The following is a 13,505-nucleotide window of genomic DNA, read 5'->3' on the forward strand; positions in this document are numbered from 1 at the left end:
TATACGCTATTTCTAAAAGATTAGCTTCCCGGGATTAATAAACATCTCGGATCCATACTAGAGAGAGGGGCGGGGAGAACTGGAGGTGGGGGGATGTGTGTATGCGTGTGCGTGCGTGCGTGCGTGCGTGCGTGCATGTATGTATATGTGTGTGTGTGTGTGTGTGTGTGTGTGTGTGTGTGTGTGTGTGTGTGTGTGTGTGTGTGTGTGTGTGTGTTACAAGTACTCGTATGCTCTCCTTACATTATATTCTTAGCCATCTCTAAAAATACACTCACATTTTTATACAATGTCCTGTCTTGTACATACCTGATATGGTGCTATCACTTTTCTACCAAATTTTGACATACATTAGCTGTTTCGGAGAATACAGCAAAACCAAACGGACGAACAGTCCCACGTCTTGCTACACATGGATCTTTGGTGTGACTATCTTGTTGTATTGTCAATACATTTAGATAAATATCAACTTGGTCGACGGTCATCGTGGTTTTTTTGCAAGTAAGGAGTGAGATGGGTTTAACGCCGCTTTGCGCAGTATTCCAGTTATAAAGCCCGCAATAGGGCAGGCTTCAAAAGGTTACCACCATGGTGAAACCCACGAGCTGACAATGCTAGAAACATAATCGGAGCGAACCGGGATTCGAACCAATACCCATATGGCGTGGTGTATTTGGGATACAATGAAGGCAATTATTAATGATCACCATATTTTTTTCCTGTTATGAAATCAATAGTGTAGCTTGGTATCGAAGATAACTATTGTTATTTTACAATGGGGCCATGGACAATTGCAATGCATTAATCAATCGTTACACTCTACTGCTTACGGTGCGGCTGAAGTTTGTGGACAGTTCGAGTGACTCTGGGGATTCCATGTCGTCGTAGACGCTTCTGTAGTCGGCTGGCTGTCCCCCTATCTCCAGAAGTCGGAGAGAGCTGTAGAACACTTTGCTCTCTGGGAAAACAAACGTCATTATCAAAAAATAATTCAGTCGTTTGCATTTATTACACTGCTTTTTCACTACTGCTTAGCTGAGATGATCCACCTCCCCCCCTACAGCTTCGTCTGCTGCTGCAGTTGCTGTTGCGTTCAGGTTCTGCTGCTGCTGTTGCTGTTACCAGTACTTTATCATCGACAAATATAAGCAGGTCGAAGCTGGGATTCGAACCTAGCACGCCTTAGGGACGGAACTTTGTACAGCGCGGCTCGATTCATTAATGAAGGTTTGTTTACTGCCGCCATCAACAATATTCCAGCTATGTGATGGCGGTCTCTAAATAATCCAGTCTGGACCAGACAATCCAGTGATTAACATCATGAGCATCGATCCACGCAATTGGTTTACGATGACAGGCATCAACTCAGTCAGCGAGCCTGACCACCCGACCATATCAGTCGCCTTTTACGACAGGCATCGTTTGCTGAAGGCCTATTCTAACCCATCTGCGCGGATACATTAATGAAGCATTTGGTATTCATATTGACCAAGACATTTACGACCAAGGTATATGTTTACCATAAGAAGAAGACTCACCCAGGCATTCCAGCGGTGATCTCTGGTAGAAGCCATTGTGGCACACACAGGAGAAACTGCCGGGAGAGTTGTGGCACGTGGAGTGGGCGGGGCATGGAAAAGATGAACACTCGTTGATGTCTGGAGAAGTAAAGAGAAGACTGTCAATTGTCAAAAGGTCAATCTAGACAGACAATGCTGAATTGACAATCTGAATATAATATTATGTCCTTTAATGCATCTAGTGTAGACTGAGTGAGTGAATATGCCTTTATGCCGCCTTCAGCAATATTCAAGCAATATTCCGGCAATGGACCGAACACTTCCCCGCTACCCAAGCGCTACCCCACGGCACTGATTCTACTGTAGAAAAGGAATGTAAATCCAGTGATTGACATCATGAGCATCGATCCACGCAATTGGGATTGATGACATGCATTAACCAAGTCAGCGAGCCTGACCACCCGATCCCGTTAGTCGCCTTTTACGACAAGCATAATCGTCTTTTACGCCGGCATGGGTGGCTGAAGACCTATTCTACCCCGTCTCTTCACGGGTAGCGCCGGCTTTAGAAACATTCCAGCCACCTCAAGGAACTCGTTGTACTCATCAATTATTAGATTTGTCCAGACTTCACGACGTAGTCTCTCGTTAAATAGTTGTAATATTAATAGTGATTCTACAATGAATAGGGGACATACTCGATTCAGATTGGTTAATCAGAGGTATAAAATCACAATAAAAACCTCTGATTGAAACAGCCGATTTGACTGCGAGATCAGTTCAAAAATCAATTGTGCATGGTTTAGTCTACACTGTATCTAGTTCTACATTGAAAACACAGTACGTATATGTTTAAAATGTGTATTTCTTACTGCGCAGTTCGCAAATATATCTCGTTCACCAGCAAAACATACGTCACTACAACACCGCAAATCGGACTATGTCTTCAGGAGTGATAGAGGAACGTGTATACAAAATCTGTATAATACTGACGAGTCAGGGTGATCAAACACTTTAACAACTAAGCTGCCCATCAGTCCCTATGTATATGCGTAAAACACCGCGACAGAGGAAAACACGCTCACGTAGGAGCATAGACGACATGTTGGGGGTGGCTATGACTGGGCTGGGACGCGATACTCACCTTCACACACGCCAAGGGACGTCATGAAGCCGCTCCGGCAGGGGCAGGCGTAGCCCCCGGGGCTGTTCTCACACACGGTGTTGGTGGGGCAGGGGTTGCCGGTAGTACACTCATTCACATCTAGCGACAAATTAACACGGTTGGTTAGTTTTCAGAGAGCAGAATGATTGAACGATCACAGGAAGACTGAATATTACTGGTAATGTTACTTTTTGTTGAAGGCATGACGTTTTTCTGTGATTGGAGGAGCCGAATTATTTTTAAAAACTCATTTAAGATGGACATCAAGCCTTTTAGCTAATAGCTTCAATTCAATATTTTTTTATCAATTAAAATTTTTTTTTATAGGGGTGGGGTGGAGGGCGAGGTTAAGCCTGAGTTTGAATTACTTTTGTCCTGTTTAAACTGAAACATTATTTTTTTCATACAACAATTCCAAAGACACCAAATAAAGATACGAAGGCAGCTTGGGTATCAATTGTTTTTTGCTTTTGCCTGATTATCGTGTTTGAGATATTGGATTGACACATCGTATTGGAATGCGGGCACTGGAGACATAAAGGTTAACTTAAATCTTTTAACAAGTAAGGAAATGGGGATTTAAAAAAACACACACGTTAAAAATACTTTCATAAAGTACTGAAACACTATTCATCGTAATATATCATGTATAAAGAATCTCTACAGCTTAATACATTTCAAAGAACGATCAACATTTAACAAAACAAACCTCGTGTTTCTTGAGGATTTTTGTTTTAGAATAATATTTGTCCTGAACTAAGGAGCTATACACTGCTCAAAGTCTCAAAATCACATATCCGTTGCCATTACATAACCTGTCAACCGTTACTCTTGCACCCGCTGTAAAGTGGGAACCTTTTAATCCCTCAGATCAATACACAATAGACGTGCGTCTTTCTTTGTGACTCTACCTTGGCAAAGACCACTGTTGTTCTGGAAGCCTGTTTTACAAGCACACTCGTAGCTTCCAATTATATTCGTACAGACTGCATTGTCCGTGCATGGGAACTGAAGGCATTCGTTCTGGTCTGAAATGGATGATCAATAACTTGGAATGTAATGATTTTGAAGTAATGAACTACAAACACAGATATGTATAACGATACAACAAGTTTGTATAAAATCGATTTGAATTGTTTGATATGCGTTTCTTAGAAGTTGACGGATGACAAAGTAGACAAAAATGCTTTTTGGACAACAACGTCTTTATTATACTGTAACTGCGACGTTACGGTATATGTCATTATACATATGTCAAGCAAGACTGAAAATCGATTTAGCAAAATGCATGCTGACAATACAAAATAATATCCTTTACAAATGAAAGGATCCCTTGTTCGATTATCGGACATAATTAAAGGTACTTAGGTGCATCCGACCTTTGTTAGAATTGAAAGGTTTGTAGGACATTATGTTTGTTAAGTGTATAAAATCAAGGAAAGAGATGAAGTTAATACTGTTGAAGTTGAAGGAATATTTTCATTAGTTTCATAACTTTTTTTGTGAAACTGTGGTTCTTTCTATTTGTTGAGAAATGTTGTCATGGTAATTAAATAGTGATTCTCACCCAAGCGTTTAATTGTGTTGTGTGTGTGTGTGTGTGTGAAGTATCTGTGATGGTTGTTATTTAAATGGTCGCCAAGGATATTTGTGGGATTATATCCCATATTCTTCACTATTAAGAGCTGTAAACATCTCTTAAATGAAAAATCTGACACGTCGTAATGTTACAGAAATACAGTTCAAAGCGGCGTTTAACCTGACTCACTCACTCACTCACACATAACTACCTATGCAGGCCCCGCCTAGGTCCTGAAAGCCGTCGAGACAGGGGCAGCTGTAACTCCCATTAGTGTTCATGCACCTCGTATGCGGAGGACAGACGACTGTGTCACATTCGTCAATGTCTGAAAATAATGATACTTCTTTAATAATAGGAATTTGATTTTAAGAATTTGATATTATGTTAAAAACCTTAATTTTGCATAAGGTTTTACAAAATGAAAAAATCTGTTCTTGAAAAAATGACTTGAAGCAGTAACCGCAACAATAGAACAATATTTCCCCTCTTTCAAAAGTCCCAGAAATACTTTCAATTTTCGGACCAGCATGGCACGCTACCTGTGCAGGTGTCGTCGACGACGGTGTATCCTGGTGGACATGCGCATGTGTAGTTGCCGTCGGTGTTGGTGCAGTCAGCGCCGACCGCGCACGGGGAGATATCACATTCGTTGACATCTGGGACAGGGAAATGACATCCAGGTTAACAGGAATTCCACCATGACTGTCTACACTACTACCTTATCGACTTCGAGACTGCATATACTGTTTAACATTGATGATACAAATCTTTAAAGTAGGTCAACAGTATGGTTTAGACTAAGAGAATTAGTAGAAATCAGGGCGAATCTGAGATTCGAACCCTCACTCATAGGCGCCTAAGACGACTAGCCCACCAGTTGATAGTCACATGAACGAAACTAGTTTCAAAATGGATTCCTGCCACCGCTGACCGAGTTCAAGTTGAACTGTGTCGAGCAGAATGACTAAATCACTAGTCTTGTACCTATCGACTGTCAAACTTCATTATATTTATCTGTACATAACTGATTAAAATTACTTACCTAAACATAGTTCCTCCTGTTTAAAGTACCCGTCTACGCATGTGCAGTTATAGCTTCCGGGTGTATTCACGCATGTGGAGTGGGATGGACACTTGTCAACCACACACTCGTTGGTATCTATGATTGTAAGAACAGGTTTGTTGCTACTTCTCAAGCGGGAGTCTAGCAAAGTTAAGATTCTTAGGCACGATATATAGAAAAAAATAGACGGCTTGAAGTAGATATAACAGCCGTTTATTGGCTAGAATTTTCAGCCAGTACACATGTACGATCCTGTGCAGGCTATAGCAAACTGACGGACAATGGGAGGTTCCATAGTAACTCGACGCCATGACATTTTGTTGGACCTCAACTGAGGATGACACTGAAATGCAGTGAAACTCACAGCTATCCATAAAATTCTTAATACACTAAATGTTTTACTGAGTTTTATAATGGAAATAAGAGCCTCCAGTCTCAACTTTCTCCATGTAAGAACCAGCTTGGGGGATCTGTATAAACTGATAAAGTTTATAAGTATGAGCGAGTTGGTAATGTGGGTTTAACGTCGCTTTGAACGGTATTCTAGGTCTATCACGGCATGTTGTATACCCGGCGGTCCGGCAACAGTGGAGTCATGCATATGGCAGCGTTGCGTTACCAAAGTCGTCAACGAGATAGTGTCGAGATACTGGCCACGTGATAGTTCCCCCCTCCGTTCAAGATGCCAACTTGTACACAACATCAAAGTTTCTTAAACAACTTTTTTCAATGATAGGAATAAAAATAGCAAACAACAGATATTATTGGATATAGGGTATTCATTGTCGTGTACCGTGTTGACATTTAATGGAATATTCCTGATTTTGAGTTATTTTGCAATTCGTCGTTCTCATTTGGAGCCAGTCGGACTGTATTCATTTGTGATGATCAACCCACATTGCAACAGAAAGACCAACGTGTTATACACAAATATTCCCCAAAATAGAAATACAGGTGTGAGTGGCCAGTACATTGTTCCCTTGGTATTGCGATGTCACATGTCCTGAAGTCATGTATTTTTTCGACAAATATGTAATACTCAATTTCTAAATAACAGCAAGAAAAAAACATTGATACCAAATATCGTTACGTGTTCTGCTCTTTCATGTAATAGACAAAAAATTGGGTGTGCAAACTGACGCTTTGTTTTATTGGTTTGTAATTTCATAAGTATATGTCTCCTAATGATGTGACCGAAAAAGGGACAACTAAAAGTAAAATTTTATTGCATTCAGTTTTGTTACATTTACATCAAAGACAAATACCTCATGTGTAAGAATATTACTTCACATTGACATTTTATAATACCATGTTTGTGTTCAATATGGATATACGTTATTGCACATTCTTCCCATGCTTTTCATGGAAATGGCCAACGCACAGTTTTACATATACAACCGTTTCCATTACAACGGATTACCTACCTTTACAAACATCACCGTCATCAACAAACCCTGGCTTGCACACACAGTAGTAGCCCCCCGGGGTGTTGATACAGTCCGCGTGCTGTTGACATGGGTCACCGTCACATTCGTTGATATCTGGGGGAGAAGTACAACGTCACACAACGAACAATCGCAAAGACAAATCATATCACTGCGGATCCTGGCAAATGTAAGGGACTCAACTTACTGTGGCAAATTGCCCAACATGGAACCAAAACGCGATCCAAAGTATCATATCTGTATTGATACAGGAAAATCCAGTCATTGCCACATAGTTGCTGTACTAAATGCGCAATGCTATGAACTTCAAGCCAGTGGCTTTTTTTCCATTGTTGTTTTCAGTTGTTTTATCTCTTCTGTTTCAGATCTACGAAATGGGGTATCCGCTCATCTGGCAAAACACATCAGAGTGAATGAACGTTAAGTATACATATTATTCACATATTTAACCTTGGGGGGAATCAGTGACGTGAAATGCTGACGATTCAGCCACTTGACTGACTACCCACACTGACTGGCAGAGACATGTGGTTATGAATCACTATAATAGTATAGTGAGTGAGTGAGTGAGTGAGTTGGGTTTAACGCCGCTTTTAACAGTATTCCAGTCTTATCAGGGCGTGTCAGCTTAATGTGGGAGGAAAGCCCGAAGTGATGCAGGTCTCAGACGTTTACCACTTCGGTGAAACCCACGAGCACGGGTATGGTGCTGACAAACCTAGAAACATAATCGGGGCGAACCGGGATTCGAACCCACAATCATAGGTTTCTGGCGTGCCTAAGGGACGCAACTCTGCACAGCGAATCGCGGCGCCTTAGACGACTGGGCCACCCGTGCCCCCATAATAGTATAGATAAAACCGGATGTTCGCGGAAGGTGAGCGTATCCTGCTCCATCGGTGGGACCCGGCACAAATACATGCAAAGACAAGGCAAGTATCATCTAAACAAAGCCAGGAACATATAGTACAAGCCCCGACAGTGACACCATCATAAACACATGCAAAGGCAAGTCCGATATACACCTGAATAAAGCCGGGATCAAATAGTAAAAAACCCAACGTATGACACCCGTCACAAACACATGCAAAGGCAAATCAAGCGTCAACCTGAACAAAGCCAGGATCATATACACCAGTGGATCAGACCCCGTCAGAACCATGGAGAGAATCTTGAACGTGCCAAGCTAACGTGTCACCCGACTGACATAATTCAGAAGACATAGGTTTGGCTGTGGTCAGCAATATAATGCGTAACTACAGAGTACTTATTATAATGCAGCATAACTAGTTTTGTAACCTACCCTGACAGATGTTACCGACGGTTAGGAAGCCGCTTCTGCAGCTGCATGTGTAGTTTCCGGGGGTGTTGGCACAGTCAGAGTTGCTGGGGCAAGGGTCGGCATCACACTCGTCTATGTCTACGGTATGAAAACATGTGCAGTTAGGCTGGATTCAGACTATGACCGTTTATATAGTGCGATTCGTTATGAACTGAGATATCCAGATGACACTGTATGCCAAGACGTATATGTTTACGGTTTACGGTGACAAAAACAGACCGAAATAATTGCCGATACTTTTCGGGGGTAAATGTACTTACCACTGCATTTGTCACCGTCTTTCACGTATCCTTGTACACAGTTACAAGTATGGCTTCCCACAGTGTTCTCACAGGTTGAGAACTCAGGGCATGGATTGACCAAACACTCATCGATATCTATGGAACACAAGGAAACAGCATGAAACTATTTCGGGTCCTCCGGAAGAGCTCGTTAAATCTCCATCATCGTCAGAAACCATATATCGGTAAATGTTCTGTCATCATCATCATCATCGTCATCGTCGTCGTGAAACTACTATGACAAAGAATACCGAGAAACACTGCACACCAAGCACATTATGAACGCGTAGCTGAATCAGAATTGCTGCGTAGCGTTTCTGTTTGAAGACGGACTCCAATCCGCCAACGAGGGAAGCCCAGCCTAATTGACTTGAGCGATGTCTTCTGCAAAGTATTGTACTTTATAGTCCACTGTAAGTTGTAAACCTGACGTCAGGTATCTTCCCTATTTGATTTAGACGGATGTTGATTGCCGACTAAAATACCAAAACAACGTCCCGAAAGCCCCATGCACCCGTGATTCATAAGTATGTTACAGTACCAACGATTGAAAACTCCCATACTTTAACATAGAATTACGACAATTGTAGCGCTAAGATAGCTGAGAAGCAATGGGGTCCGGTCTTTATAAAGGAAATCGACCTGTATTATAACAAACGATTGTGTACAACGTTCGAAGTTAGTAGATTTATTCCCGATCCTTGACATCATTACTTATGAGGTAATCGGTAGATATCAAGCTTGTCCTTCATCTGATAATCACCTGTGCAGATCTCGCCCGACATGTTGAAGCCAGTGTTACACTCGCATCTGTGTGTCCCAGCCAGATCTATACACGTGGAGTGGGCGGGGCATGGGCTGCTCTGACACTCGTCTAACTCTAGTTAAACAGAATTCATCAGAATTGAGTATATTTTATACCAGTTTCCACCATCCGTTATCAGCTACCATCAGATGAACATTCCGAAGACTGTAGTCATTATTTTACTGATAGTTAGTTAATCACATGACATCACAACCCTGTTTTCAATAAACTGCTACTAAACTGACGGGCAAAAGAATGTATACACTTGACAATTGGATTTGACAAAAAAAACACATTAGCGACGTTAGTAAAACGTTTCTAGGCTGAAAACAATCACCGAAACACTGCAAACTTAAGGTCCAAAAAACAACTATGAAACCCCTTATCAAATACATTTCAACTAAATAACCATTTCTTGTTTGTATATATTTTAAACACCATCAAATTTGGGTGTATAAAACTTTTAATTATACGTTTTTGTAAGATTCTGTGTCTAATAGCTACATTTTTGTTTGGTGATTTCGTTACAAAGTCACAACTTCACGCTGGATCAAGGTAGTCTTTTACTGGTTAGTCAGTTCAAGAGGCTATAGAAATGTACTCATTATCCTGAATGAGGCTTTAGACAAAGTAATTGGTGACATAATAATATTTCTATTAATGTCGCATTAATTTCCGTTCCTAGAGCTTAACCTATACTTACCTATGTAAGATGACCTGACACTTTCTGTACTGTAGGGCGACACCGTCAGCCCTGGGCCCAGCGCCATGGACGACGTCTCTATAAGCGTTGACAGCATGCAGGAGGATGCGTTGGCGCCGACGTCACTACACGTCAGCACAGTCATGGGAGTTGAAGACGTTGACAACTGCAGTTGTGACATCTGCAGCGACATAGAGGGCTGAATAGAGTCTGCTGTTGACATGGTATCTATATTTGAAGGGCTATATGATGTCACATCTGATGACAGCTCTGCCCAAGGGGACATGCTTTGACTGTTGACTGATGTCACTGTTCCTACGCTGAAACTTTCTGTTGCTGCAAGTGATGGACCTGACATACTGGCTAATGAAGATGACATGTCCCCTCTATATGCTTCCGATGAAGTGTCGAGGCTGCTGCTGTTACTGATGGTGGCTGTAGCGGAAGCTGTTGCTAGGTAATCAGATGCTATCTGGATGGCAGACGGTGTTTGATGTAGCACTGAGCTTTCTTCAGCAACACTGCTTGAGGCGTCTATCTGGATTACAGTCGATGTTTGATGAAGCGCTAAGCTTTCTTCAGCAACACTGCTTGAGGCGTCTATCTGGATTACAGTCGATGTTTGATGTAGCGCTGAGCTTTCTTCAGCAACACTGCTTGAGGCGTCTATCTGGATTACAGTCGATGTTTGATGTAGCGCTGAGCTTTCTTCAGCAACACTGCTTGAGGCGTCTATCTGGATTACAGTCGATGTTTGATGTAGCGCTAAGCTTTCTTCAGCAACACTGCTTGAGGCGTCTATCTGGATTACAGTCGATGTTTGATGTAGCCCTGAGCTTTCTTCAGCAACACTGCTTGAGGCGTCTATCTGGATTACAGTCGATGTTTGATGTAGCGCTGAGCTTTCTTCAGCAACACTGCTTGAGGCTTCTATTTGCAAGGCAGACGATGTTTGATGTAGCGCTGAGCTTCCTTCAGCAACACTGCTTGAGGCTTCTATTTGCAAGGCAGACGATGTTTGATGTAGCGCTGAGCTTTCCTCAACTAGACTACTTGAGGCGTCTATCTGGAATGCAGACGATGTTTGAAGTGGTACTGAGCTTCCTTCAGCAACACTGCTTGAGGCGTCTATCTGGATTGCAGACGATGTTTGATGTAGCACTGGGCTTTCCTCACCTAGACTACTTGAGGCGTCTATCTGGATTACAGTCGATGTTTGATGTAGCGCTGAGCTTTCTTCAGCAAGACTGCTTGATACATCCATCTGGATTGCAGTCGATGTTTGATGAAGTACTAAGCTTTCTTCAGCAAGACTGCTTGATACATCCATCTGAATTTCAGTCAGTGTTTGATGAAGCACTGAGCTTTCTTCAGCAAGACTGCTTGATACATCCATCTGGATTGCAGTCGATGTTTGATGTAGCGCTGAGCTTTCTTCAGCAAGACTGCTCGATGCATCCATCTGAATTGCAGTCGATGTTTGATGTGGCACTGAGCTTTCTTCAGCAAGACTGCTTGAGGCGTCTATCTGGATGGCAGTCGATGTTTGGTGTAGCACTGAGCTTTCTTCACCAACACTGCGTAAGGCAGATGTCTGCTTTGCAGCAGTAGTTGAAGTTTGCACAGCGTTTTCCCCAGCGACACTTGTAGATGTTTCTTGGTTTGTAGCGCCAGAGGTAGCTGGAATTAACGAAATAATTGCCTGAACGACATCCTTTTGAAAACTGATCATAGCAATCATTATGTTATCAAAGAGTAAACTGTAGTGTTTGACAATTCTACAAAGATTCATAAGCCAAATGAGTCAATGAATGGCTCATTTTTTTAAAACCCGCATCGGTATTAAACATGTAGTGAAATATTACTATAAACATCATAATCTCATCACACCTCGTTCATTAAGATATTACTTGAGATGACATTATTCAATCATACCTCCTTGTTGAATTGAAGCGTCAGAGCTGGGAACTGGTACTTTACCAGTGAAATCTGTAAGGAAACATGAGTTCTCTTATTAGGGAAGTAGTTAAAGATGTTGAGGATTGAGTGAGTTGTGTTCAAAACCGCTTTGAACAGTATTTCGGTTCTGGTACGGTGTGTTAGGTGGGATGGAAAATGTGTATTGTTTTTAAACCGGAACATTTAACCATTAGTCCCTTTCGATACACATATTAAATATTTTAAAGATATATGTGTTACAGACAATATATGAATAACGTCAGTTAACCTGTATATTCGCCGTTCAGTGTATAATTTGGAGTAGCAATATTCTGGTATCCCGCGTTGAAGATTCCGGCTATTTCACTGTCCACCACCGTCGTCGTCGTAAAGCCGACGGTAAACTCCACCACAACGCTACCCTCTCTGCAAGTAAATGCACGGTTCAACTATTATCATTCTGATTGCGACAAACAATGTTTCAAACAAACATATGAATATTTTTAATGTGTCTAGTCTATAACTGTCTAATCTTCAAGATATTAATAATTGCTCTAAATTAAAGTGACTAAAATGTTCGAAGTATCATATGAATTTCTGTATAGCAATATCACAATTAGCAGCATTTAGTTGTTTTATGTTTTGTCTGGAGCATCATCATTTACAGAAAATAAAACATTCATCTGAACAGCACTGATCAGCCAGCGAAATTGAATGAACGAATCCTGGGTACCGAGTTATGCCCAGCTACATATATGTCCAGTTATAGGATCCATGTAAGGCGCCAGTCAACATACAGTGTCAACTTTACAGAGAGAATAGACAAAGGATGATCGGGATTCTTTTGCAATTGAAAAAAACCTTTACAAATACGTATGGCAGTTATCAGGTGAGTTGAACACGTGCATGTTTTGGACTTTTTACAACACCAGAATGAATGGTTAAGGCTAAGAGGTGTCCGAAAGCTGATTGTATAGTTTCCAGGAATATTGTTGGTGATATTTGACCATGGTCAAATTTTTCACCAAAGCTGATTTCATAAGGAGATTTCGCCTAATACATTCGCAAAACATATGGAACATCATCTTGGGTCACAGACTTGTTCATGGCTTGATTTTAGTAGGAAGCGAGAATAATCGTCTCTAAGCACTTATAAGGGCCATGCGGAAGAGTAAGAAAGACAAAAGACTAGTTGTCAGCCATTATTTTCGGCCAAATTTGCCTTTCCAGTGTCCAAATAGGGCCATTATCCCACATCGTCCTTTGTCTTGGTATATTAAAGTACTAGTAGTTGAGACATATGTGTTGTTCGTTTTAAATTAAAGACGTATTTTTATAACATATTGTCATATATTATAACATGTTGGGCAATGGTGTGATGATGGTTACTCTACCTGAATCCAGTAATGACAATACTGTCGATGTATGGTGCCAAGTCTGTATTCCCGAAGATTTGCGTCAACTACAAAAATGACGATTTCTGATAAAATGCAGCAACAAAAACAGTCAAATAAAATATATACAGTTTCATAATATTTACATGATGTCAATTTAGGTTTGTTTCATGTATCCCATAATACGTTGTTGATCTTCATAGTTCCTCTGGGAAACATCAAATTTGATTAAACGCCAAACAAATTCTATTTACAATTTTCGGCCCT

The 13,505-nt window shown here is 41.3% G+C and overlaps 2 protein-coding genes across 2 annotated transcripts in view; both read right to left on the reverse strand.

Annotated features, from left to right (window-relative positions):
- The window catches only part of LOC139468228 (polycystin family receptor for egg jelly-like), a 39,220-nt gene extending 34,337 nt beyond the window's left edge, over positions 1-4,883 (reverse strand). Inside the window, exons 1-6 of the mRNA XM_071250058.1 lie at positions 4,807-4,883; positions 4,476-4,592; positions 3,597-3,713; positions 2,665-2,784; positions 1,539-1,658; positions 831-958 (exon numbers count right to left, since the gene is read on the reverse strand). Coding sequence (XP_071106159.1) covers positions 831-958; positions 1,539-1,658; positions 2,665-2,784; positions 3,597-3,713; positions 4,476-4,545 — 555 coding nt within the window. The 5' untranslated portion in view covers positions 4,546-4,592; positions 4,807-4,883. The remainder of the gene's footprint in view (positions 1-830; positions 959-1,538; positions 1,659-2,664; positions 2,785-3,596; positions 3,714-4,475; positions 4,593-4,806) is intronic.
- On the reverse strand, positions 4,778-13,101 carry LOC139467672 (uncharacterized). The gene is made up of 9 exons (XM_071249190.1): positions 13,067-13,101; positions 12,134-12,270; positions 11,842-11,895; positions 9,907-11,586; positions 9,162-9,278; positions 8,378-8,494; positions 8,079-8,195; positions 6,755-6,871; positions 4,778-4,923 (listed from the first exon to the last, which is right to left on the reverse strand). Exons 1-9 carry the CDS (start codon positions 13,099-13,101, stop codon positions 4,778-4,780), a joined length of 2,520 nt encoding a protein of 839 aa, XP_071105291.1.
- Between the last annotated feature and the right edge of the window lie 404 nt (positions 13,102-13,505).

The sequence above is a fragment of the Haliotis cracherodii genome, unplaced genomic scaffold (assembly GCF_022045235.1).
Source record: "Haliotis cracherodii isolate W230 unplaced genomic scaffold, xgHalCrac1.p SCAF_2, whole genome shotgun sequence".
NCBI classification, from domain to species: Eukaryota; Metazoa; Mollusca; class Gastropoda; order Lepetellida; family Haliotidae; genus Haliotis; species Haliotis cracherodii.

What these genes read in the sequence shown, in the direction of transcription:
- LOC139467672 (XM_071249190.1), bottom strand. Translation starts at nt 13,101, where the DNA reads ATGTGGGATAATGGCCCTATTTGGACACTGGAAAG. An exon ending in CGCTTCAATTCAACAAGGAG is followed by an intron (nt 11,587 to 11,841) that starts GTATGATTGAAT and finishes CGTTAATTCCAG; the next exon opens with CTACCTCTGGCGCTACAAAC. An exon ending in TGTCAGGTCATCTTACATAG is followed by an intron (nt 9,279 to 9,906) that starts GTAAGTATAGGT and finishes CTGTTTAACTAG; the next exon opens with AGTTAGACGAGTGTCAGAGC.